General features: G+C 47.5%; 7 protein-coding genes across 7 annotated transcripts; 4 read left to right on the forward strand and 3 right to left on the reverse strand.

The window, feature by feature from the left end:
- Positions 1 to 2,604: 2,604 nt before the first annotated feature.
- Positions 2,605 to 3,651, reverse strand: DFJ58DRAFT_728824 (PUA-like domain-containing protein; the record flags this gene model as incomplete). The annotated part of the gene is made up of 7 exons (XM_041385642.1): positions 2,605 to 2,739; positions 2,790 to 2,852; positions 2,904 to 2,932; positions 2,986 to 3,002; positions 3,056 to 3,184; positions 3,246 to 3,299; positions 3,356 to 3,651. The coding sequence occupies 7 exons, from the start codon at positions 3,649 to 3,651 to the stop codon at positions 2,605 to 2,607; spliced, it is 723 nt and encodes a 240-aa protein (XP_041243127.1).
- Positions 3,652 to 7,315: 3,664 nt separating this feature from the next.
- Positions 7,316 to 8,384, reverse strand: DFJ58DRAFT_728826 (PUA-like domain-containing protein; the record flags this gene model as incomplete). The annotated part of the gene is made up of 6 exons (XM_041385643.1): positions 7,316 to 7,462; positions 7,521 to 7,615; positions 7,865 to 7,881; positions 7,942 to 8,037; positions 8,099 to 8,149; positions 8,215 to 8,384. 6 exons carry the CDS (start codon positions 8,382 to 8,384, stop codon positions 7,316 to 7,318), a joined length of 576 nt encoding a protein of 191 aa, XP_041243128.1.
- A 1,398-nt stretch (positions 8,385 to 9,782) lies between these two features.
- On the forward strand, positions 9,783 to 12,194 carry DFJ58DRAFT_716673 (uncharacterized protein; the record flags this gene model as incomplete). The annotated part of the gene is made up of 12 exons (XM_041384249.1): positions 9,783 to 10,103; positions 10,129 to 10,173; positions 10,250 to 10,319; positions 10,371 to 10,612; positions 10,834 to 10,866; positions 10,919 to 10,975; positions 11,030 to 11,093; positions 11,158 to 11,172; positions 11,219 to 11,273; positions 11,328 to 11,347; positions 11,399 to 11,587; positions 11,641 to 12,194. The coding sequence occupies 12 exons, from the start codon at positions 9,783 to 9,785 to the stop codon at positions 12,192 to 12,194; spliced, it is 1,665 nt and encodes a 554-aa protein (XP_041243129.1).
- Positions 12,195 to 12,566: 372 nt separating this feature from the next.
- On the forward strand, positions 12,567 to 15,649 carry DFJ58DRAFT_422141 (uncharacterized protein). Its single transcript, XM_041380319.1, has 9 exons — positions 12,567 to 12,734; positions 12,786 to 13,026; positions 13,077 to 13,097; positions 13,150 to 13,302; positions 13,363 to 13,466; positions 13,516 to 13,697; positions 13,750 to 13,760; positions 13,812 to 13,922; positions 13,974 to 15,649. The coding sequence occupies exons 1-9, from the start codon at positions 12,678 to 12,680 to the stop codon at positions 15,458 to 15,460; spliced, it is 2,367 nt and encodes a 788-aa protein (XP_041243130.1). The 5' UTR covers positions 12,567 to 12,677; the 3' UTR covers positions 15,461 to 15,649.
- A 15-nt stretch (positions 15,650 to 15,664) lies between these two features.
- DFJ58DRAFT_746261 (complex I intermediate-associated protein CIA30) lies at positions 15,665 to 16,696 on the forward strand (the record flags this gene model as incomplete). Its single annotated transcript, XM_041387449.1, has 5 exons — positions 15,665 to 15,784; positions 15,842 to 16,113; positions 16,171 to 16,371; positions 16,426 to 16,615; positions 16,665 to 16,696. Exons 1-5 carry the CDS (start codon positions 15,715 to 15,717, stop codon positions 16,694 to 16,696), a joined length of 765 nt encoding a protein of 254 aa, XP_041243131.1. The 5' UTR covers positions 15,665 to 15,714.
- A 152-nt stretch (positions 16,697 to 16,848) lies between these two features.
- DFJ58DRAFT_422220 (ras family-domain-containing protein) lies at positions 16,849 to 18,044 on the reverse strand. The gene is made up of 7 exons (XM_041380320.1): positions 17,920 to 18,044; positions 17,809 to 17,854; positions 17,675 to 17,749; positions 17,542 to 17,623; positions 17,300 to 17,493; positions 17,133 to 17,251; positions 16,849 to 17,077 (listed from the first exon to the last, which is right to left on the reverse strand). The coding sequence occupies exons 1-7, from the start codon at positions 17,926 to 17,928 to the stop codon at positions 16,955 to 16,957; spliced, it is 648 nt and encodes a 215-aa protein (XP_041243132.1). The 5' UTR covers positions 17,929 to 18,044; the 3' UTR covers positions 16,849 to 16,954.
- A 2,388-nt stretch (positions 18,045 to 20,432) lies between these two features.
- DFJ58DRAFT_728832 (putative 1-pyrroline-5-carboxylate dehydrogenase) lies at positions 20,433 to 22,523 on the forward strand (the record flags this gene model as incomplete). Its single annotated transcript, XM_041385644.1, has 11 exons — positions 20,433 to 20,551; positions 20,605 to 20,618; positions 20,674 to 20,874; positions 20,932 to 21,035; positions 21,086 to 21,136; positions 21,194 to 21,221; positions 21,273 to 21,642; positions 21,694 to 21,862; positions 21,913 to 22,266; positions 22,328 to 22,422; positions 22,475 to 22,523. 11 exons carry the CDS (start codon positions 20,433 to 20,435, stop codon positions 22,521 to 22,523), a joined length of 1,554 nt encoding a protein of 517 aa, XP_041243133.1.
- Between the last annotated feature and the right edge of the window lie 77 nt (positions 22,524 to 22,600).

Consider the following 22,600-nt stretch of genomic DNA (forward strand, 5'->3'; position numbering starts at 1 on the left):
CTTCTTAGCTGGACACAAAACCTCTGGCGCCCTACGCAAGCGAGATGGATTGAGCATCAAGATACAAGTGTGTTACTCGTTAGTACTCAGTCAACTCAGATGTTCCATGTACCCAAGCCTGCAGGGCTTGCCTTGCAAGTTGTTATCCGTCTCGAAATTCCCAAGTAACAAAATAAATATCTAACTGGCTGATTTAGGTTTTGCTGATCACCGACGTTTCTCGTGTCACGACTCACCTATCGGTGTAGGTCAACGGGTTGGGATTGCACATTACCGGCGTTTCCTAGTGTTCTTCTGCCAGCAAAATGTCGGGGGACGGAGCAAGTCAAGTAAGAAATCTACTGGCACTGCAAATGTCGTTTATCTGAAGAGGTATTTAAGGTGGACAGGTTCTGCACAGAACACTATTGAGCACATAAAAACAAGCTGTTCTACCGTCCTCTTCAGCTTGATTTTTGGGATCCCATATCACATCTCACAAACAATGCGTCTCTCTTTCATCCTCGCCGTTGTTGCTGCTTTCAACTTGACTATACCTGTCTGTAGTATGCCATGTCAAGTGCAACTTCGGATGCTGCATGGTAGATGCTAAGCAGTATAACATGGCCCCATCCATATGAGCAGGAGTAGTTTTCATCCAACCCCATGAACTCACCGGTATGGTAGACTACAATCATGTTCGTGTGTTAAACGCGTCAGTTTGACGTGCGGAAGACTGACATTTGACAGCGGCACGTCGGCATGAGAGGTTTAGAACTAGGACAGCGTTCTAAATGCTGCGGGAAGTCATCTATGTCCGGATAGCGACCTAGCTGCCCAACATCTTAGTTGATGTCCAGATGGTTGGACCCCAAACCAGAGCTTGGATGACCGCATTGTAAACTGGGACAGATGGTCATTCAATCGGGTCAAATTCTTTCTGGGTTGCTGAATTGGTTCTATAGGCATTATCAGGGCTGCATTTCCACGTACATCGTGTCTAGTGCCACATCTGTGCCTGCTATGAAATGTGCATTTTAGTGAAAACACGTCAGAGTCTATGGAGATACGTATAAGGCACGCAGTGGTTCAGGGCTAATTTGGGTTTTGCCAATCACTAGTACTGGCGTTTCTCGTGTCACCTATCGGCGTAGGCCAACAGGTTGGGACTGCACATTACCGGCGTTTCCTAGTGTTCTTCTCCCGGGAGAATGTCGGGGACAGAGCAAGTCAATTCGGAAGTCTGCTGGCACGTCTGTTTGAAGGGGTATTTCAGGTTCTGAACACTATTCATTACGTTGTTCTCCCACCGTCCCCTTCAGTTTGATATTTGGGACCCCATATCACATCTCACCTTCGAGGGTAGCCGCCCGTCGGCAGACCATTGAATAGAAAGAAGTCAATTGATCATGGTATAAATTTTTGCGGTTTACAGCCGGCATGTTGTCCATCAAGTCATGCTGTGTTGTTACGCGTTCAAATGTTCATGCATGACGGATACAGTATCTCGTCGAAGAGCCGATTGAAGGGGTGTCCTTGAGTAACTTCAATAGGGCAGCTGGAACCCTCTTTACAAATTACACTGGTCTGTACGACAAAAGTCCGATCATTATCGGCCTCCATTCTATATCGACAGAGATAGAAACCTTTGCTCTTCTCTCTCCGCACCTTTGAAGACGAAGCATCAGTGCTCCCACATGAACGTAGATATCGGAAATGATATTACAGTAATTAACGGTGTACAAGCCATCGTATTGATAGCCGGAAATAGGTGAAAATTTGGACTTGACCCGGACATGTTATATAGATTTCTGCTGCCGACTCTCTGTCATGTCCGATAGCTTTCAATACATCCATCCATTGAGCATATATCATATGGATCCTCATGGCCGTAGTTAGCGCCCCAGTGCCCATTGGGTGCATAGCTCTGACATAACATCGGCGGACTCATGATTATACAAGTTGTATCATTTGTTTAGCGGTACAGGAAGTAAGCATGTAATGTTACATATACATCAAATCAAGATATGGTTAGTAATAGCAAAGCGAAAGCATTGAAGTCTATGGATACTGATTTGACGACCTATCACATAGAGAGTGGTATCAATAAACAGACATTCCAAATGATGATCCTAGAAGCAAACGGGATACAGTGGGTATTTTGCAACCATGACTCGCTCCGAACGACGAGGTGGATAGGTACATGGGGAGCCTAAGCCATCGGGGTCCTCATCTTTTCACTCTTCGTCATCACTACAGTTGGTAAAGGACTTTGGGCCTCACGTGTCTCGCTATGACATGGATCGCTGGATCATCTTCGAACGAGTCACTGCGCTTACGGGAGGTTGATGTCCCTGAGGGCAAGACGACAGTATCTGATGTGGCTACGGAGGCGGGGGATGACCGTGATGACTCAATGTCATAGCCGACCCCTAGGCCTGAACGACGGGGTAAAGGTGGTTGGCCTGGAATTCTCTTTTGACATTTGGTTAGTCTGATCAAAGATCGATCATTACTTAAGCTAGAGAATCTTACCTCCAAGGTGTAGCGACAGATATAAAAAGGACCGACTCCAACCATCTTTCTGCACGCCTTTGAAGATAAAGTATTAGCGTCCACTCATATCTATAGGTACGGAAATGACTGTACATGTGTAACGGTGTACAAGCCATCATACCGGTAGCCATTGTAGGGCGCAAAGTCAGAAACAAACTTCGAGCTCCGGACGACGCGTACGGGCTTGCCTGTCTCACAAGATTTCTATTGTACCGTCATTTCCCGACCTCACATTCATCAGAGATAGAACTCACAAGAAGTGCTCTATTTCCCCAACCCATCCAGTCCTGGTCAGAAACCTGCGGGCCTGGACGTTTCTTGGGGAATTTGATGGAAGGTCATGTTATAGGAAGAAGAAAGCAACTCACAGGCCAGCCGTCATTATCGAGGCCACCCCCTAACGGTACTATGTTGGCATACAATTTTGTAGCCAATATTGCGAATACACACCTGCGCCTACATAGACGCTATACACACAGGTTAGACTATCGAACTCGAAAATAAGCGCCGCAGTGCTTACATCGTGTCGCCCAAATCCTTGTCATCATCGTATCGACCCGAAACGACGATCGAACAAGCACCCGATATCTTACTACCTTGTATTCCAGCCTGCATATGGCGGTGGACACCAGCAGCATAACAATCTTTGCTGCGAACACATAGACAGATGAGATAAGTGATATTGTCAAACGAGGATTAAGAATACGCACCGATACATCCAAGTGGCTCCAATAGGTACTCCGGGAATCGCACCAAAGTGCTGCCTGCAAAGAAAGTGCGTGAGCAGTGATTGAGGGGAAATTCTGAGAGAATTACTGACAACATCCTGGCACGCTTGACCCTTTCCTCCTTGGACACTTTGCGGGCAATTTTTTTTGGAACTTCCTCTATCTCCTCGTCCCCTATGCTGGCGGTTACTTCTGGATCTTCCTCCATCTCCTTGTTCACTTCGTTGGCGATTTCGTATTGATCTTCCTCTATCTCGATCTCCTCCCTGCTGGTGATCTCGTCTTGATTTGCATCTATCTCCTCGCCTGAGCTACTGCAGAGGTCTTCGACTTCAGGTCGTTCTAGAGCACTAACGTAGTCCATTATGTCGTTGGTGACTGTCAACATGATGGAGTTAATTACACGAGGCCAACACGAGGCTCGTATACATAGAATGCTGCTGTGTGACGCGTCGGAGTTCGAAAGACGTGATCGTCCGAAAGGCCAGACTTGGGTCGAACTGCTCCTTCTGAGATTCAGAAAGGTTCAACTCCACCGGCTACTAGATAAGACAAGGTGGCAGCTGTTGACGGAACTATCATAGCCTCCGTGCTGGAGAATGACACCCATTGATCCATGACAAGCTGGTAGTACAGTTGATGGCAAGCCAATATCGACTTGCATCTGCTGCCTTGGAAAGAAGCAAGTTGGATTGTGGTGTCAACTCACTCCCATACGAGCTCTGACAGTCTGCATCCATTTCTGAATTGCGAAGGCTTTGGAATTTACAGATACAGGTTTGATGACATATTGCATAGACAGACCTAAGTAGCAAAGTAACATCAGCTGACAGTAGGAGAACTTGGATATTTAACAGTTATGGCTGTTCCGCTCCAGAAGATGAGGTGAATGAGAACGAGGAAATCGACAGACCAATGAGACCATAGCTTCAAACGCATGCGAGTACTAGCCAGGATAGCCCGTTAGTTTGACTTAGAAGAATTCGATGGATACAGCCTCGGGTTGTTCACGCGTCCACCCCAGGCAGTCCGCACAGACAGTTGGTGTGAGGCGAAGGGTCAATGGTATCATACTTGTCTGGTATTCGGAAAGGGCATATACAAAAGAGCATACGGAGGACAACTGTGACGATACATTGCTAGCGATGATGCCCGGTGGTGAGACAAATTCGGTTGGAATAATACGATAAATTACCTTGTAACAAAACTCGCGCTTTCCTCCAGGAAGTCTGAAGCAGAAGATCATGGTTCAAGTATTCATGACATTCCCATTCGTCATCACGGTATTTTAATAGGGATGGTAGGAGCGTTGGAAGCGGAGTACTAGTAGGAAGAACTTGAAGAAAGTTGGAAGACCGCGAGTGATGAATCTGCAGGTAGAGCAAAATCATATATGCATGAATAAATTTCACTCGGTTCTTCAATCAGCCAAGTCTGAGGGAAGCATCCGAATAAGGAAACTCTTGGAAGCCTTTGGACAATAGACCAAAACAACAGCCTGGACTCTGCTCCCATGCGCTGGCTCCTGCTAGCGTCTAGCACCACGTAGCGCTACGGCGATGTCTAATATCAACACAAACTCGCATCATGCATGCAGGTTTATGCATTTCGCAAAGTATGATAACCGAAGTGACGTGGATCGTTGATATGGCTATCTCAAGTCAATATGTGATGTATCTTTATTTTCCTCATACACAGTATAGCTGTTGACGTCTGGTATAGAGCGTGCTGCCATCATATGGTATTGTAATGAGGGTATTACTAGCTGCATGCTCTCTGTGACATCGCTAGTTAGTTCGTAGTATCCTCAAGTGAATGGTAATGTCAAAGCATGATTTCCATCTGAAAAAGTTTTGTGGTGCTTTGATCTGCTGTATGATGTCATGCCCTCCCATTCTCATGTCACAGGATTATGTTGGGCATCGAGGATACAATGGACATCGATGGCAAGTGTCTTTGCGTGTCTACAAATAAAATCGTGACTGACCTCATATATAGGCCTCTGTACAGTGATGCTACCGTAGTACCTTCATATATGCTATTTCTCCACTGCGCGACTTTCGATTACAATATATCAGCTGCCAGCTTGGTCTCGAGGTCGCTTGCTGCTGTCCCAAGCGGGTACCGCTGCCAAAGCTCACGGTCGTGGTTGAGTGTGCCGTGACCACACCGCGAGAATGACGTTGTGGCGATCCTTGGAACCTTCTCGTAGTTGTACTGCTGCATATGTAATGTCATATTCTCTAGTGAATACGCGCTAGTGCTCACATTTTCGTCACAGTCTAGGTATACAAAGGATGAGCGTTGTGCTGCGGAATGTTTGTGTTCTCGTGGATGCACACACGCATGGTGCTTCAAAGCAGTGGATTTCACACGGAGGCCATAGCTGCGTTTCCTGTGGTGGATACTCTAGGCGAATGCCTTTTCTGCGACACGATGTCGGGGCACAATGCGAAATTGATAACTCCAATGCGCGTCCAAAGGTGTGCTTTGTCTAGCGCTTCTCCGCTCGTCGTGAGGTTCAAAATCTCTCGTGTTTCACTCCATCTTCTCAGCTTGGCCACTTCACATTATTTGTTCAATTCATCAATATGTTTCTGTAAGTTTACTCACATGTCGATTTGTATCTTCATATGCTAACAATGCCTTTCGCATTCAGTCCCTCATGTTCCAGTCTTCAAACGCTGGATAGGTTAGTGTTCAATCTTGATTTGGATAATGCAGTCCATCTCACAATTTTCTTAGCGGGTCAATCCCTACGTCAAAACAACTCCAAGGACCTCCTGGAAATGTCCGATCTGGATGCATCGCCTGATTTGTCTGAAGCTGATCAGTTGTAAGTCTACTCACATGTCAACTCAGCATCTTCATATGCTAATGATGCCTTTCGCATTCAGTCTCTTGTATGATAGTCTTCATACGTTATTGCATATGTTAGTGTGCAATCTCGAGTTGGCCTCAATAGGATAAGCGCAAAGCTCGCCAGCCTGTTAAAGTTGAGCTTTGTAGTTCCGGTCGTCTCTCCCGCGCAAGCGCAGACGCCTGGAGGACGAGGAAATCGGAAAGGGGAAGTTTGGTCAGTACACGCTAGCGGATGCCAGTCCATCGCCATGGCTATGCTTATCCATGACCCAAAGCCGGTAGACATCAGCGGTCGCAGAACTCACGATGCCTACGATGTTCTTCGAACGAGGAGATTTGGGGTGATGGAAATCGATGATTCTTACCTCGATACGTCCGTTGCAGATGACGAAGGACCCTTCAGTAGGGTTGACCTGCGTACGCTCATGCGATTGGACCAACCACCCTTGTGGACTCTTCGAAGAGATGAGTCAGGCGACCACCTTTTGTATTGGCATGATGTCCAGGTTGAAGAATCGGCTCCTTGCAAATTTGAGCATTGCTCGGAAATAGAATCAATGGTGAATTTGGGCCGTCATATTGAAGGCACCCATTATACTACATCCTGCCAATGCCAATGCCCCTATTGCAAGAAGCGGTGGTCTAGGACCGATTCTTTGAGTTTTGTCTCCAAGGCCCGAAGAAGCTGATTTATGGGTATATTATACCTGCCCGCAGCACGACATAGTCCAGCGTTCAACTTTGTACGTCCCCCTTGCCCTGTGTCTGTCACTACTGCTAACTTCCTATTGCCGTACTCTAGTGTTGTCTCCAATTCTTGAAGCCATTTCTATCTATGACTAACGACACTCGTTTTATTTTATTACCAACATTCCTTTTGGAATATCCGTTCTTCTCAGTATGTTTTCCTCTCTTCGTTATCGCTTGGTTTGTGATTTTTAGATCATCTTTATTGCGCGCTACACGTAGCTATGATATCTCATCGTATGGCTCAGTGTATTTTTTATCATGGTCATCAGATTTTATAGAATATTATACAAGGACACCCCTTCTGTCGGCTCTTCGACGACATGTCAGTTACAGGTTCTGTAGCGGAAGGGGCAGAAGCTGGTAGAAGCTGATACACCATTCTGGGGATGGGTGTTTCATGCCCCTAGGGGAAATACCCGTGCTCCAAGTAAAAATCGACGCTATTTGAGTGAACAGGTATAGGCAGTTGACCTAGAACCCTCTTTAACGCCGGTCAGTGTGACAAAAGCTTGATCGTTATCGGGGAGACTTGCCTCCATCCTATAGCGACAGAGATAGAAACCTTCTTTGTTCTTCTCTTTCCACGCCTTTGAAGACGAAGTATCAGTGCTCACGCATGAATGTAGATTTCGGAAATGATGTTACAGCTTTAACGGTGTACAGGCCATCATATCGATAGCCGTAAATGGGTGCAAATTCGGACCCAAGCTCGTAGCCCCGGACGACGCGCACGGGTTTGCCTGTGCGTTAAGATGTCTGTCGTACCGTAATTTTCTGGCTTCACATTCAAAGATAGAGAAAACTGACACGAAGCGCTTCATTTCCCTGGCCTGTCCAATCTTGATCACAAATCTGTCGCCTCTGGGGGAAGCTGATCGATGACCATGCTATAAGAGCAAAAGGGCAACTCACACCTTTCCTGGACGGGTGGCGACCCCCTGCCGAGAATACGTTGGCATACGATACTGTAGCTCAGTGTGAACACGCACCTGCACCTGTATATATGCTATATGCAGAGGTCAGAATCCCGGTCTCACTCGAAGTAAGCGCCGCGATAAGTGCTTACAGCGTGTCGCCAGAATCCTCGTGTGCATAGCGGCCTGAAGCGACAATTGCCCCAGCCCTCATATGGCGCTGCACGCCATCATAATAACAATCTTGGCTGTGAACATATGGACAGACAAGTTAATTGATACCATCAAACAAGAAGTAAGGATACACACCGAGTACTCCATGTGGTCCCGACAGGTACTTCCGGGAATTTCCCCGAAGTGCTGCCTGCAAAGAAAATGCGTGAGTGGCGTGGTTTAAGAGAGAAACGCAAAGAAGCATTACTAACGAAGACCTTGCACGACTAGCCCTGAGCTCCTTAACCTCTTTTCTGTATATTTCTTCTGGATCTTCCTCCATCACCTCGGCTATTTCGTTTGGATCTTCCTCTATATGCTTGCCCGAGCTACTGTGGGGATCTTCGACTTCAAGTTGTTCTATAGCGCCAACGTAGTCCATTATGTTGCTGGTGACTGTCGAGATAACGGAGATAATTGCATGACGCCAACATGAGGCTCGTATACATAGAATGCTGTTGCGTGACGCATCAGAGTTTGAAAGACGTGAGCATCGAAAGGCCGTGCTTGGGCCGAGCCTCCCCTTCTGAGAAAGATTTGATTCTACCGGCGACTAGATAAGACAAGGCAGCAGTTGCTAACCAAACTATGCTTCCGGACTGTGGAGAATGACACCCATGGATCTATGACGCGTCGGCAGTGCAGTTGATGGCAGCTGATATAAATCGCATCTACTGCCGCAGAAGGAGGCAAGTTGAATTATGGTGTCAACTCACTCCCATGCGAGCTATGACAGTCTGCATCCATTACTGAATTGCGAAGGCTTGGGGATACAGGTTTGATAACATATTGCACAGACAAACCTAAGAAGCAGAGTAATATCAGTTGACAGACATTGCCGATGATCGTAAAAGCAAGACAGTAGGAAAACCGGGATATTTTACAGTCATGGCTGATCCGCTCCAGGGGATGAGCTGAATGAGAATGATGAAATTTGACAAACTATAGCTTCAAATGCATGCGAGTATTAGCCAGGGTAGCTCGTTAATTTGACCTAGAGGTATGTATTGAAATTTGATGCATACGGACGCGGGTTGTTCACGCGTCCACCCCAGGCAGGCCGCGTTGATAGTTGATGTGAGGTGAAGGGTCAATGGTACCATATTCGTCTGGTATTTGGAAAGGGCATATGCAAAAGAGTATGCAGAGAACAACTGTGACGATATATTGCCAGTGATGATGCCCGGTGGTGAGACAAGTGCGGTTGGGATAGTACGATAAATTACCTTTTGACAAAACTCGCGTTTTTCCTCCAGGAAGTCTGAAGTAGAAGATTATGGTCCAAGCATTCATGACATTCCTATTCGTTATTATGGCGTTTTAATAGGGCTAGCAGAGGCGTTGGAAGCAGAGTAGAAATGAAGTTGGAAGACAGACAGCGAGAGATGTGCAGGCAGAGCGCGAATAGGATAGACAGCATCTTAGTACTAGGGGTTGATGGATGAATAACTTCACGAAGTTTTCTGCCATGATCAGCCAATGTCACGGTGCACCACATAGCTGCCTGTCCGAATAGTGTAGACTTGCCATTGTGGTTCTGCCACCTATGAAGCTTGAACTACGACTGCTCCCAAGTTGAAAATGGCCGAAAATACTCAGTATGTAAAAGGAAGGAGACAGTCTCAACTTGAATCATCGTAAGTTGACAAGCACGATGCGCGCTTGCATATTACATAGTAGTAGCAAGAAACTGAAGGTCCTGATTTGGTCACCGTCTGTGTAACACATCGTTTTGCTCTTGCTCAACGTCCACTGTGATCAGTTTCATTCCTGAACCATCATGAACTCGCCCTGGAAAGGCAAAGCAAAAGCCACCAACCAAGATTATGACGACTTGCGACCAACCATAACTTACAGGCACCTTCTATCCAATAACCTCGGCGTTAAAGATCCCCTACGCGTTGTCGCCTTATGCGACAGTGACGCTTTCTATGCTGCCTGCGAACGCGTTCGGCTTGAGCTCGACCCGAGCGTACCAATCGTCGTACAACAATGGGAGAGTCTCATAGCAGTGAGCTACCCTGCACGTGAATTTGGCATATCGCGCATGGATAAGATCAAGGACGCCAAGAAGAAATGTCCTAATCTAATTGCCGTGCATGTAGCGACTTACAAGGAGGGGCGAGATGGAGCCCGGCTACTGGGAGGATATCGATACGCGCACTCACAAGGTGCGTTTTGCATCCTCTAACGCTCCGAACGCGACAGAAGTGGACCTTTTGTTGCATATTCGAAAGGTATCCTTAGGATCTATACCGACGTGAAAGCAACAAGATCATTACCATGTTTAAGGAGGCTCTTCCAACCGGTGAAGTTGGTGAGATGCGCAAGATACTTATTTATTATGGTCAACTGATGTCAAAGCAAGAGAAAGCCTCCATCGACGAAGCATTCATCGACTTCACTCGTCCTGTGAGAGAACAGTTACTTGAACGATATTCATACCTTGCCCAAGTTCCTGCCGATGCCCCAAATGGGATAGACAGCCCGCTACCACCACCTCCTCTAATAAAGTGGGATGATCTGGGAACAGTCTTATTACCAGAAGGAACTGATAGTGCTGGCGAACAATCTAACATTGAAGTTGACGGTGATGCGACATGGCACGACGTAGCGTTGTCAATTGCTGCAGAGCTGATACGAAAGATTCGCGAAGACTACATTCAAAGCTAGGCTATACAACTTCTGCTGTAAGCGCTATCTTGTCCTTGTCAGCGAGGTCGTAGTCAATCTTACGCACAATCAATGATGCAGGGGATTGCTCGTAATAAGTTTCTTGCGAAGGTTGATATTCTTCTTCCCTCGGTCGATTGCACTCATTCTCCTCGCAGCTTTGTGCTTCTTACAAGAAACCCAACAGTCAAGTCAGTCTTCTAAGTTTTATGTTGGCACCAATAACCGGATAAACATGCATAGACTATCCTCCGGAACCAGGCCATTCCAAATTACCTCCATCCCTTGCCCTTTCAAAAAGTATGTCTTTAATCTTTGACATATGTTGACTGCCTTGACCGCAAGACACGCTAGATTCGCTTCCTCGGTGGAAAGCTCGGCGATGCCTTAGCGAAAGAGTATGATGTTTCAACTGTGGGTGACTTGTTGTGAGTAATGAACGGTTCTTTTTGATTTTTTACCCATCGCTCACCCCAATAAAGAACGGTTTTCACTAGGTAATGAATATTGTTTTCATCCATCTCGCTTTCTTATACATGGCAGACGAAATACAAAGCAAGTTCGGTGAGAATGCGCTATGGGTATATGAATTCCTTCGGTAAGATATTCATTTGTTATCCCCGGCGAACGTTTATCCATTATGCAACGCTAGTGGCATTGATCGCAGTGAAGGTATTTCGATGTGACCTGGCTACACCTTTCGCATTTACAACTAGTTCGCAGTCAAAGAAAAGTCTGCGTTGTTCAAGAGCATGTTAGCATCAAAGAACCTTCCGAAGCCGATAACCCAGCCCTCGGACGGACACCAATGGATCCGAATCCTTGCTGCAGAGTTGGCATTACGACTCAATGATGCGAGAGAGTCGATGCCGACGCTCTGGCCCAAGACTATTGTGCTCCATGCTCGGAAAGGTGATTTGATCTTACAACATCGAGTGTTATTTGTTGAGCTAGAGACACGTCAGGATACGAAACGTCGCGATCTAAACAAGCCACTTTCCCTTTCGTCCGCAATGTGACAGTAGACGTGATTGCGACAGCCGCGGATAAGCTTTGGAAAGAGCTTACTGGCGATGCGAAGACCGTTAATATCACATCGGTCCAGCTAGCATTTACTGGCCTGGAGAAGGCTGAGATGGGCCAGAAAAGCATCGAAGGGTTCTTCACAACTCGAGATGTCCAACAAACATCCCTCAAACGTTCGCGCGAAGAAGATGAGCCTCTGGTTTCGCCTGAGAACACTAAGCTGGCTCTGCCCGAATTTAGCTATGTCGAGGCTGTTTCATTCAAATGTACCCGATGTCGTAAGACGATCGCACTTCGGGAAGACCAAGGGACAGGTGGTCCCAACGAAGTAGCACAGCGATTGGCAACGTTACGATCAGAACATGGCGACTTTCATTTCGCACAGGACTTAGCAAACGGCAATGACGGGTCGGTGCCTGTACCTCGCGGTTCATCGTCGAAGCGGAAGAAAGTGGAACCAAAAGGAATCGCGAAGTTTTTCATCAAGAAGTAGGCAGTTTAGTGGCATAGTTTCAATCGGGGAAAGCCATGATGATGTATGTATGATAATCGCGCCTCTGTGTGAGCAAATGAGTTATATCGGTGGCATGCGCATATGGAGTGCACAGGTTTTCACACAGGTATGTAGTATGTCTCTGAGGCAGTGTAGAATGTGGCAGTTTTGATTGATCGTCACTATTGCATTGGCTGGCTATTCAGGGCGTGGTCATCGCGCACCATCAAAACCTCATTGCCGAGTCCCGACACAGACATATGAGGAGAGAAATGAGTTTTGATCGAAACGTTGTCGTTCGTTCGTTCGCGCGTTCGTCATCTTTCGAAGTTCTTTCTGCGGACTGTGTCCCACCTTTCGACCTCTGAGAGGCACGTTTCCGCGGCTAGTCCGTCATTCTTCGTTCATTTTCCCCTGTCTGGGACAGCTGGTCGTTTGGCTTTTTCATTTCAAGAACCCTGGAGGCATACGTCATTCATTATCATGTTCTCGAATTCCCAATCCACTTCCTTCTCTACTGTTCAGGCAAATGGATTGATCGTGAGTCATTAGCACGAATTATCGCGAGTAGCGTCTAATGATCATAAACAGGCGGTTCCCGTGTTCGCCTTGCTATCTGCGTTAGCGCTCGCTTTCATAGTTTTCAGGAGTATTCGTCTTGTGGTGATCCCCTTATTCCAGCGTGACGGGTCGGCATGCAGAGCTCCGGAGAACCTATTCTTCCGTACTCAACTGGGCCATTATGCTGCATCCCTTGTTTTAAGCAACGTTTTCCTCACCGCAGCTGGGCTTATGGAGTTTTTTTGGGTCAAACAATCTGGGATCCATCAAGGTAGCGCTTTCGGTATCCTAACCACATACTGTTGTACTGACGGCTGTCAGGCTCCATGTGCACTTTTCAAGGTAATTTAAGCTGATAGCGCTATGATCAAATACTGAGTAATCTTGTGACCAGCTGTCCTCGTGCAGATTGGTACCTGGTCCACCTGTTTCTTCTCTATTGCTATCGGTGTCCACACGTGCAACTCCCTGGTGTTTCGTCTCTACCAAATTAGTTATCTGAGCGTCGTAGTCATCGCCTTTGGATGGATCATGTCGCTGGTGATTGGTAAGTGGCGCTACGACAGCAACCGAATTGATATCACCTCGTGCTCATCTATATCTGTAGCACTGGCACCTATCAGCCAAGCTGGTGTCTATGGCCCAGTCACCGTTTCCTGTGGCGTCACAACGGCATATCCCAGCAAGATATTTGGGCTTGAAGCTTTTCCAGTACGTTTTATTCCGGTGTAACCTGATAGGGTCTAATAATTGCGAACAGGTCATTCTCGTCTCTGTGCTTTCAGTCATTATTTACTCCCCGATATTCCTTGTTCTCCAGGGTACTCTGCGTGTCGAAGGGGGTATCAAGTTGACTTTCAAGGCTCAGGGACGATGGTGTGCTGTGACCGACTCGGAGAAATACCACCGCTTCATGGTAGCTATCGCGAAGACGATGTTTTGGTGAGTTCCTGTTCGTTTATGCTTATCCAGGTCATTCATCTATTCGATGCAGGTACCCTATCGGTTTGTGCCCTCGCGTATGAACGAGTTCTTCTGTCTTAACTTCCTGTCTAGCATTTGTCTCCCTCTTGTTGCCGATCGCGGTTGCAAATATGGCACAATTCTCTGGTCGTGCCATCCCATTTGGAGCAGATGTATTTGCACATGTATGCTGCTCTATGCTTGGTTGGTGGTCCGGGTTTCAGCATGCGTCGTGATCATTGATTGGTGTTCTAGGGCTTGTCAATGTCGGTCTTATGTACAACACCTTCCGCGTGCTCAGTCCAGTTTTCCATGGCTCAACACTGCCCAATATTGAGGTTGATACAGAGAAGACTTTTGGAAACAACGCGCTCGACGAATCGCCTATTCTCCCCCCAGTCGCTTACATGCCCAAAGGACCAGTTTTGCCTCTGTACGATGACACCTCTAAGGCAATATCCCCAGTCTCGCTGTCAGATTTTCCCCCAGTTCAATATCACTCTCGCAACTCGTCTACCGCAAGTATTGATTCTGCGACCCAGTTGTTGCGCATCAAGAAGACACCCTCGAGGTTTCACAAGATGAGGGTCAGGCAGGGCGAGTCGTTGCTGCCTCTGCCTCGCACCATTCTCACTCCTGCGGAGCTCAACCGTCAGCTCGATGCTGCGTCTGATACAGAGAGTCTCAAGGGTCACAGCCTTCGCCTTGACTTGCCTCAGATGGTTGAGGTCAACACAGCCAAAATGGCCGTTGTAACTGTCAACCTATCGCCTGCACCTCGTTCTGCTGCTGCATCTGTGGTCACTGCCTCTCCAATTGTGTCTACGCCTCCCATCATGAGGCAGTTCACTGCGGCCTTTGGGAGGCCGAGCCGCAAGTTGTCCATGTTTGGGCCACGGTCAAAAGGCAGTGGTAAATTGCCCCTCACTCTTGTTGGGCCGCCACTTTCGCCTATCCCTGCCTCTCCGTCTATCAAGAGTTCATTGAAGAAGTCTGTCTCCCGGCTCCGCGTGTCTTCTACAAAACGCAGACCTACTCCATTGGATCTCGATGATGCCACTCCTATACCTGTCATTCGGCCCCTACCTGACATTACTACAGGGGCTGAGGCTCTTCAGAAGGTTGACAAAGGTAAAGGCAGAGCTCCGCCATCACCTACAACTCTTCTAGTGGAAAAGGATGACATGTCCAGTTCCCGCGCTGCCATCAGACCATTACCTCAATTCCCTCGCAACAGTGTGGCATCCTCGTCTTCCAGTGAGCGCACTCGCACCGAACCTACTGCATCTGCTATCCCCCATGAACGTCACGGTTCAATATCGTCGGACAGTGATGACAGCATCTATTCAACAAGCTCAGTTGACGGGGGAAGTGAGAAAGTCTTGCCGAGCATTCCACCGACGCGCGGTAATACCATTGAAAGCACTGACTCCGAGTCGTCTTCGTCCCCTTGTTTCGAGACATGCAAGCGAGCCTCCAAAAGTGACAGATTGACCTGGACAACGGTCTGGTCGCAGGATAGTGCTGTTACCTTAAGCCAGTCCCCAGACGAAGAGGCCATGCTTGCATATACATCACTTTTCCCTGGCGCGGGCGCCATCGAGGGTGATCAGACGAGCGTAGAGAATGTTCCGAAGAGACAGGAAGTTCCTCCTGTACCTCGCGCTCCGATACCATTTATACTTCGGCCAGGCAATTCGGTGGTAAAGCTGTCGGGTATCCCGCCTCGGTTGCGCACATGATTCAGAGGACTGCAGCCACAATACTGCACACTACACGATTTACATACGATATTTACATTTACATTTACATTCCACTATCAAATATTAAGCATTCCAGTCCTTACCATTGAAATTATATGTCTCGATTGACTGTGCAACAAGTGCAATATAATTGGATTATGCCCAAGATGGTAGATTCGATGACGTATCCTTAAAAGTCCTGCTCTTCTTCTTGCTCTCATATCCCGGTACAAGCCACCAACACTGCACCAACCATGGCGTTATCCAACTGGGCGGCATATTTAAACAGGTCAACAAAGCTGCTCAGAGACAGCAGCATCAAAAGCACGCTTGCTTAAATATTGCATCCTAACCACAAAACTGACAACGCCGTATACACAGTACTCCGTATGGAAGGCGCAGACGGGCCTTCAAGAGCACCTTTGACGCTCTTCAGGTTAAATTCCAAACAGGTCATCGAACAGTTCGCGACTGGGTGCGATGCAGATATTGGTGGCTCGTCCACTGTCCATTTCGAGCTCGACGAGTCCCCGGAGCGTAACAAGGGCAGTGGGAGCACAGCTACAGGTCGGTTTGGGGGCGAGATGAGACTGGATGTCAGACCGGAACTACAAGGGCGAATCAGAGGTGGATATGCCGGTTTTCGGTCCAAGGTAAATGTTATTTCCGAGCTTGATTATCACATCCGCTTGACTCGATGCCCATACCAGCCTCGCCCTACACTCTTTGGTGAAATGGTCGACGATGTTTCAAATCACCAGTTCCTTGCCTTGAGGCTACGTCTCGGTGGTGATCCCCGGTTGCGCAACTCGTATTTTGTCAACTTACAAACTGACGGGCCGATCACGACGGACCTGTGGCAGCACCGGCTCTACTTCCAACGGAATGATGGTGGCTGGGAAGATATATTTGTGTGTCCAAAACTGATATTTGCATGGGCGCCAATTGATCACAATGCTTTCAAGATACCATTTGAGAACTTTATACTGACAAATACGGGTGAATTGGTGCAGCATCAAATTGTGATGATGCGCGAGCGGATACGAACAGTTGGGATATCGCTACTTGGAGGAAACAGCGGTGTTTCGGGTTCGTATGACCTCGGCATTGACTCCATACGGGCGGTGAACGAGGAAGACGTGACGCGGCCTCCATGTAAGCAGTTCTCACTGGAATTCGAGAGTTGAAGACTCAAAGAAAGTAGCAATAGAAAAGGATCCATCCCGTGGCATTTGAACACTACTACGTACACTCCACCGCTTGGACTTGGGCTAAAACAACTTGCATGAGCATCTAACGGTGTCGGTCCATAACCATAAACTATATATACAATAGCCTATACAACGGCAACCTTTCGTAACCGACGGGCCTAAGTGATAAAACTGAAGAAGATCATACAAAGTTCGACAAGAAGCCCATGAGTCATCCAGCAGGGAGCGCGAGGAATAGAAAAGTGTGTCCGGAAAGAAAGGAAGGGTAGGTATATGGATGCTCTCATACGACCACACAACCACTGCAGCATCCGCCATGATCGCCTTCATTGGCGTCTTTGCCACTGTAGACGCCAGGTCCGCCGCCACCGGAGTTGGCCATGACAGGTCTGCCTGTTTGTTGCTCCTGCGAGAATAGATTGCATGAATAAATTATCAGAAATGAGAAGAGATTCTCTTACCTTGTTGTACTTTCTTATCTCGCGGACGAGGTTGCTGAATGCCTCGTCGACGTTGATGCGCTGCTTAGCCGATGTCTCGATGAACTTGCATCCAAAGTGCTTTGCAAGGTCACGGCCCTCTGTTTATTATTAGGACATAGCACAATGAAGAATTAATCATCACTTACCATTCATTCCAACTTGTCGCTCATACTCAAGATCGCACTTGTTAGCCACAACGATGACAGGGAACGAATCCTGGTCTTTCACACGAAGTATCTGTTGATGGAAAGTGCTAATTTCCTCGAAAGAATCACGGGAGGTGATAGAGTAGACGAGGAGGAAGCCTTCACCAGTGCGCATGTATTGCTCGCGCATAGCTCTGTGGGAAGTGAGTGACAAGGACTATAGACAGCAGAATATCATTTACCCATATTCCTCCTGACCAGCGGTGTCGAGGACGTCGAGCAACGCGACCTCTTCGTCAATAACGCATTGCTTGCGGTACGAGTCTATGTCACTATTACTTAGTAAGGACTCGAATGGAAGAGAAGCCGTCGTACCCTCGATTGTTGGGTCGTATTCGTCGACGAAGTGACTTTGAATGAATTGGATAGTGAGGGCAGATTTACCGACACCTGGTTGGAACAAGCGTTATGAGACGTGGTTCGTCACATTTCTGCAGCTTGATGCTCACCACCGCCACCGACAACTACCAGCTTGTATTCCCTCAAGAACTGCGCCTGTAAATACAATGATGCTGTAAGCTCTTGTTGGTGATTGCAGTTGCAGTTAGAATGGCACACACCCTCGACATAGTTCGTTAAGTAAATAAGAGAGATTTTTACGACCTGAAAAGAACTTGCCTAATCACAAGGGAGGATAGTTTTGTGATACCAGATGGAATGATGAGCCAACTTCCACGGGCAATTATAATGCTGATATTGGCCACGCGAGAACCAAATAATACCAATTCTAGATTTGTGTGTGCCACTGTGGCCACTGAGGCGCATCTTCAACATGATGCTGTGAATGCTCTTGATAATCTTCCTGTGCATTGTCTTACTGATCTTTACACAAATGCAGCTAGCCAACTCCCAGACTCAGTCTTTCCATCATCGTGGACTCATGCCGAAGGTCAGGGTCTGCGACTGTGAAAAATATACCTATTTCCATCATCTCAGTGAAATTGCAGTGCAAATTACCCCGGCTTCGTATACATGTCAGCGATTACTCCTGGTATGATTTACTATTTTTGAAGCGCCACGGTCCCTGAAGCATGAGACCTGATGATGCAATAATTATGGTGCGGTGCCCTACTACAGCAACTTCATAGTACGGTCCGGGACGCTTGTACCTATGCATCTCGAGTGAACACGCCGCATCATGGGAAGGTCAGTCCTGTGATATTATTCCTCCAACTCACTGCCTGTGGATCTTTTATAGATCTACCAGCCCTCTGCAGCACGTAGTATATTCCTCGTCAACCTCACATATCAACGAAAGTGTTCACAAGCAATGCATAACATTCGGAACAACCCCCATACACTCTCCCGAGTTATGCAGCTGACCCTCGAAGTTCTAAATCCGAAAGCGATCCATAAGCGATCCATAAGTGCCTTGATTATTGGATTTGGGTCAGCCTCGCCGTAATGCAGCCTGCATGTACTGTCCCCAGGGCGCCCCGAGGATTTGACCTGTGCAAACGGCAATTTTTTAGCGCTCTTGAAGCGGCTGCCATTGCCAAAGAGAGGCGCCCTCCCCGAATTCATGACGTACGCTAACATCGTAGCCTAAGGAACGTGTTGACGCTCAAAGCCCTACTCTGATCACTGCGAGACCTCTGGTTGGTTGGTTGAAGGCTCGGTCGCGAACTAAATATGACGCGTCCTTTGCACTATTCCAAATTCGAGATCGCTCCAAAAGTCAAAAAGTGATTCAAGTTTCAGATTTGAAGGTAACTGGCAGCCGGCCCCCGGGCAGCGCAAGCAGCCTCCGGTTTCATGAAGAACTTCGTCTATGGGGTTATTGACTCGTGTTTCACAAACTCAATCTCAACTCCCTGCTGTCTGAGACATCCCAATCTGGTAGACTGATCTAGTTCAAAAGTGTTGGAGCCATAATTATGATCATTGTCGAGAAGACGCTGGGTCAACGCCGAACGGAATAACTTGAGTATCCGCACAAACTAGCTGTGTGTGGCACGTTTTATTACTCATGTGCCACCATTGTCATCGCATACAACGTGGTTCATGCGCAGTGTTAATTTCGATTTATGATGCAATGATCACTGACAGGGTATACACGCGTCAGGGGAACGGGATCGCTTTGCAATTGCTCACGAGATCAGTATGTATGACTTTTTGGATCCTTTTTTCCATACATATGATCATGACAGATCACAGCGGATCACCGATCTGAGTCACGAGTGTCAGAGTATCTGAATCACGCAAAATCATGCACTGACTTGCCATCAATGAAGTGCTTTTATTGGTTGTGCTTGTCGCGTTTTCTGCGCTATTTTTGCAGGTCTAGACTCTGGAGTGGAAGCCTAAACGCACCAATTGGGTGCTTTATTTTTAACCAAGCCTTGAGCCTGGCTGATGGATATTCACGAATCCTTAAGACTAACCCTGGCCAACCTAGTTCTCTCCGTTTTTGGGAGTCAAAGTCCTTAGTTCGAGACGTTTAATCATGACTTACATTCTCGCGCCCGCTATTTATAAAGGGTATTGGGCGCTGGTCTTCCCTCCTCAACCAGAAGGAGCTATATCATACTTTGGGTCAGCCATTTGGGGATCTGTCGCCTGTCAAGTTCAGAACGCTGCTGTCAAAGCGGGGTGTGTTGATTTTTCCGGGGGTTTAGGTTGTAACAGGGCGAACTTGTGCTATCAATGATACAGCATGACGGCTCGAAGTTCCTTTCGTGACTTGCGCCGCGATAGGGCATTTGTGGTTGTTCATGTATGTAGCGTGTCGGGCACGAGAGGGCAGTATACAGGGACATATTTTCAAAAATCTTACGTATGTATCGTGTGACCGGCGGTGAGCTGGCAACTCTACGGGTGAGTCCTGATATGAATATCGAATTCTGATTTTGTATTTCGTGTCCAAACAGGACCTCGGGAGTAACTCGTTATATGATGAGCGGGGCGCCACCGGTTTGACTCACATAAAAGAACTCCAGAAGCCCACAGATGCTATGCTACTAGATCAGCCGGAGCGCTTCTCCATTTGACGTTTCGAATACGTATAAAAACCAGTTGCCCAACCGTACTTGGTGGCTGGCAAGGTTTTCTCCTTTCTGCCTCCTCCGTGACAATGGCTTCCACTTGCACGTACCAGTTCGATACTACCATTTACAAGGGTGCCGTTACATTCCCTACTCAACTATTCATCAATGGTGAATTTGTCGACCCCGTCAATAAGGGGACGATCGAGTGAGTGTTTATGATTAGTACAAGTGGTCAATGATTCTGACGGATTTCTTCAGTTTGATTAATCCGGGTATGACTCCCTGAGCATACAGCTTTTCATCATTTTGATACTAAGGTTAAACTAGCTACTTGCAAGGCTATTGCCCGAGTTTCACTCGGAGACCATGAAGACATTGAGATTGCAGCACAAGCAGCAAGAGCAGCATTCAAGGAACACTGGGGTTTAAAGGTGTCCGGGGAAGCTAGAAGCAAACTGCTTCACAAGCTCGCTGATCTTGTCGATGCCAACACTGACCAAATTGCTGCTCTCGAGGCCCTTAACGTCGGTCAGTCACTGGCAGGCACCCCCTATTAATTGGATCACACTGATCCGCTTCTGCTAGGCAAGACCTTCCACGCGGCCAAGGCAATGGATTTGCCAATTACAGGTTCTCTTCTACGCTACTACGCCGGTTGGGCTGACAAATTACAGGGGAAGAGTATTCAGGTATGTCTATCGATAATTGCAACACAAAACCCCCTTTCTGACGAGTTTAGACAACCCCTGACAAGATTGGTTTTACTCGTCACGAGCCTATTGGGGTAGTCGTGAGTAAATAATCATCTCATTACGTTGTAAACTGGATGTTCACGAGCACATGGCAGGGCGCAATCGTTCCGTGGAACTTTCCCTGTCGGTATCCAAGCTTATGAGGCTATTTTCTACTCACCCCGTGTCTTCTAGTGAGCACGCTTATCATGAAACTAGCCCCCGCACTCGCTTGCGGAAATACCATCGTAGCGAAGCCTTCTGAGTTCACACCTCTCTCCGCACTCTACTTATGCACATTGATACGAGAAGCCGGTTTCCCACCCGGAGTAGTCAACATCGTGCCCGGCTACGGTGACACCGCGGGTCAAGCGGTTGGTGAAAGCATGATAATCGACAAGGTCGCATTTACTGGGAGTACTCTCACGGGTCGAAAGATCATGGAAGCAGCTGCAAGAAGCAACCTGAAGAAAATCAGCCTCGAGCTGGGTGGAAAAAGTCCGAGTATCATTTTTAATGATGCGGACGTTGATCAGGCTGTCAAGTGGGCTATAAATGGCATTTTGTGCGTTTTCGGTTCTTTTCCTCTCATGTCTTGTTCCTGAAGGTCACGAAGCATGAACCAAGGCGAGCTCTGTGTTGCAGGGTCCCGGATTTACGTGCAAGAAGGCATTTATGATGACTTTCTGCAAAAGTTCACAGAGAGTGCTCAGTGTCTTTCTGTGGGCGATCCATTTTCCCCGGACACGTTTCAGGGGCCTCAGATATCTGAGAGACAATTCAAAGTGAGTGCGCAGTTGAACAGCCTATAACAAATACCGATATCCGACGTAAGCGTGTCATGGATTACATCAAATCCGGCCAAGCAGAGGGTGCAACTCTTCGCCTTGGTGGCGAACGGTATGGCACAGAAGGTTATTTCATACAACCTACGATCTTCACGGACTGCACACCCAACATGAAGATTGTGCAAGAAGAAATATTTGGTCCAGTAGCCGCAATTATGAAATTCTCCGCAGAAGAAGGTGCGCTGATATTTCATGTTCCCGTTGGTAACTCATTTTACGGCGTCAAAGAGGTGATTGAACAAGCGAACAATACCACATATGGACTCGCGTGTTCGGTTTATACGAAGGACATTGATAGAGCAATGCGTGTGGCAAGCAACATCGAGGCAGGCACCGCGTGGGTGAGTGTGAGATAGTTCTCGCAACGTTCAAGTCAGCTGATCACCAGGTCCGGGTTCATAGGTGAACTTCAGTAATTGGCCGGACCTTGGATTGCCAGTTGGTGGGTTCAAGCAATCTGGTATGGGCAGAGACCTAGGCGAAGATGCTCTTGAGAAGTAAGTTAATTTCTTATCTGATCGACGCCCGATGATCTTACCCAGCCTACAGTTACACTAATGTCAAGGCGGTGCACATTAACATTGGGATTAAGATCTAATCCAGTAAACTCAGGCAGTGTACTCCAATACCTCACCCTGACCGCATGATCCCCGGACCGTCATAGATTAGCGAAGC

The sequence above is a fragment of the Suillus subalutaceus genome (assembly GCF_016647625.1).
Source record: "Suillus subalutaceus strain FC151 chromosome Unknown DFJ58scaffold_64, whole genome shotgun sequence".
Lineage (NCBI taxonomy): Eukaryota > Fungi > Basidiomycota > Agaricomycetes > Boletales > Suillaceae > Suillus > Suillus subalutaceus.

Coding starts and splice junctions, on each gene's coding strand:
- DFJ58DRAFT_422141 (XM_041380319.1), top strand. CDS start 12,678: ATGTTCTCGAATTCCCAATCCACTTCCTTCTCTACTGTTCAGGCAAAT. Junction 13,098..13,149: donor CTCCATGTGCACTTTTCAAG/GTAATTTAAGCT, acceptor TCTTGTGACCAG/CTGTCCTCGTGCAGATTGGT. Junction 13,467..13,515: donor TTGGGCTTGAAGCTTTTCCA/GTACGTTTTATT, acceptor AATTGCGAACAG/GTCATTCTCGTCTCTGTGCT.
- DFJ58DRAFT_422220 (XM_041380320.1), bottom strand. Junction 17,624..17,674: donor ATACGACCCAACAATCGAGG/GTACGACGGCTT, acceptor ATAGTGACATAG/ACTCGTACCGCAAGCAATGC. Junction 17,252..17,299: donor GCGACAAGTTGGAATGAATG/GTAAGTGATGAT, acceptor AATAATAAACAG/AGGGCCGTGACCTTGCAAAG.